Source organism: Aptenodytes forsteri, unplaced genomic scaffold, assembly GCF_000699145.1.
Source record: "Aptenodytes forsteri isolate BGI_AS27 unplaced genomic scaffold, ASM69914v1 Scaffold139, whole genome shotgun sequence".
Taxonomy (NCBI): Eukaryota; Metazoa; Chordata; class Aves; order Sphenisciformes; family Spheniscidae; genus Aptenodytes; species Aptenodytes forsteri.
In genome coordinates this window covers 411,973-413,552 of record NW_008794414.1, presented here as the reverse complement: position 1 = coordinate 413,552, position 1,580 = coordinate 411,973, and the positions used below count along the sequence as shown (strand labels likewise).

General features: G+C 36.2%; 1 protein-coding gene across 2 annotated transcripts in view; it reads left to right on the top strand.

The window, feature by feature from the left end:
• Positions 1–1,284, top strand: part of RAB2A (RAB2A, member RAS oncogene family) — a 36,973-nt gene extending 35,689 nt beyond the window's left edge. For both annotated transcript variants that reach the window (XM_009289253.1, XM_009289258.2), the window contains one exon: positions 92–1,284. In XM_009289253.1, coding sequence (XP_009287528.1) covers positions 92–187 — 96 coding nt within the window. In that variant the 3' untranslated portion in view covers positions 188–1,284. The remainder of the gene's footprint in view (positions 1–91) is intronic.
• Positions 1,285–1,580: the final 296 nt, after the last annotated feature.

Sequence of the window (1,580 nt, the reverse complement as noted above, 5' to 3'; positions counted from 1 at the left end):
GTGCTATATGACCTTCTAAAAAAAAAAAAGGAACTTTTCAAGTATATTAGTGTTCTAAAATAATTCCACTGTGTGTTAAACTTCATTTCAGGCAAATGGCATAAAAATTGGTCCTCAACATGCTGCTACTAACGCAACACTTGCAGGCAATCAGGGAGGACAACAAGCTGGAGGAGGCTGCTGTTGAGCCTGTTTTTACTTTCTAGCTGCCTGGATGGGGCCTACTAACTTGTTTGTTCACCCGTCCCTCCCCCTCCGCCCCGCTCGCCTCCACTTCAATTCAGCTGAGACATGAAACTTGTAAGCTGGTTTCCTGTTGCAGAAGAAGACTTTATCCTTCAAATTCTTGTATAACTTTGAATAAATGGTTAATGTTCACTTAAAGACAGATTTTGGAGATTGTATTCATATCTATTTACATTTGATTTCTAGGTCAATTGATGTGATTATTTTTGTTAAATGTTGTCTTGTGCCCTTGACTACGAACTGAATTGTATTAAACACTACAAAGTCATCTGAGTATTTTAATCAGTTTGTGTAGTTAGGTTTCCCAGCTCCTGCGGTTACCTAATGTTTAATATTGTAGAGCTGTCCTCAAGTTTTTTGTCAATTTTCAAGGCTATAAAGAGAAGCAGAAGGACTCTTTTAATTCTGTATTTATCACTTTCTGTATATATAGTTTAATAACCTGCTTGGGTGTACTTGCCAAGCTAGAATTCTTTAATGCATTTGCATAAATTCTATACTACTTAGAGCTTGAAAACTACAGAAGCGTTGATAGACATTGCTTGGACGCTAAATTTTAAGCCTTTTTGACATTGTTAGCATGTTCATCCTCCCCTGTCATTATCCTGAAGTCCAAGAGAAATGCTTAATGTATATTACTAGAGGCTACATATGTGCTATCTATTTTAATGCCAAATGTTTGCTGTTTGTCCACAATTTCCACAGCACCTCTTCAGAAATGGATTAGCTGTTTGCCTTAATGTATACTATAGGTAAAAACAGAGTATGAATGAAAAGTAGAGGAGGAGTTGATAAATTTAAAATGGCACATTATAAAAACGTTAATCTTTTCTTAATGTTTTTTTCTTGTTCGCCACTTGATTTCTAGGTATATTTTTCATGCAAGGACAGTTTTTTCAACCTAAATGTACAGTGGTTGTGTAAAGTTTTCTTTTAGTGACAACTTGTAATCCTAAATATATGGTAAGCATCTTGTCTATTGTGAAGAGGGTGTGAAAATAAAATCTGCCAGTTTGGAAATCTTGATGAAAATCAAAACTAGAAATGCTTTGGTACTTATTATGGTGGTGGTCGGGGGGGGCATGTTTTGCCTCAAATGAAAGGGTTGCAACAGTTCAAAACAAAATCCTGTATTTAAGTGTTTATTTGTTAAAGTACAGAATATTCATGTCACTTTTCCTACAAATGAGGAAACAACTGAGTTTCCAGCTCATCCTATTTATACAGATAAAAGGGTGACACTAATGCTAGGCCATGCTTTGCGTATCTAAAAAAAAAAAGGGGGGGGGGGGGGGGTACCTCAACTTTTTTTTAAATTTTGGCAAGGGGGGGGA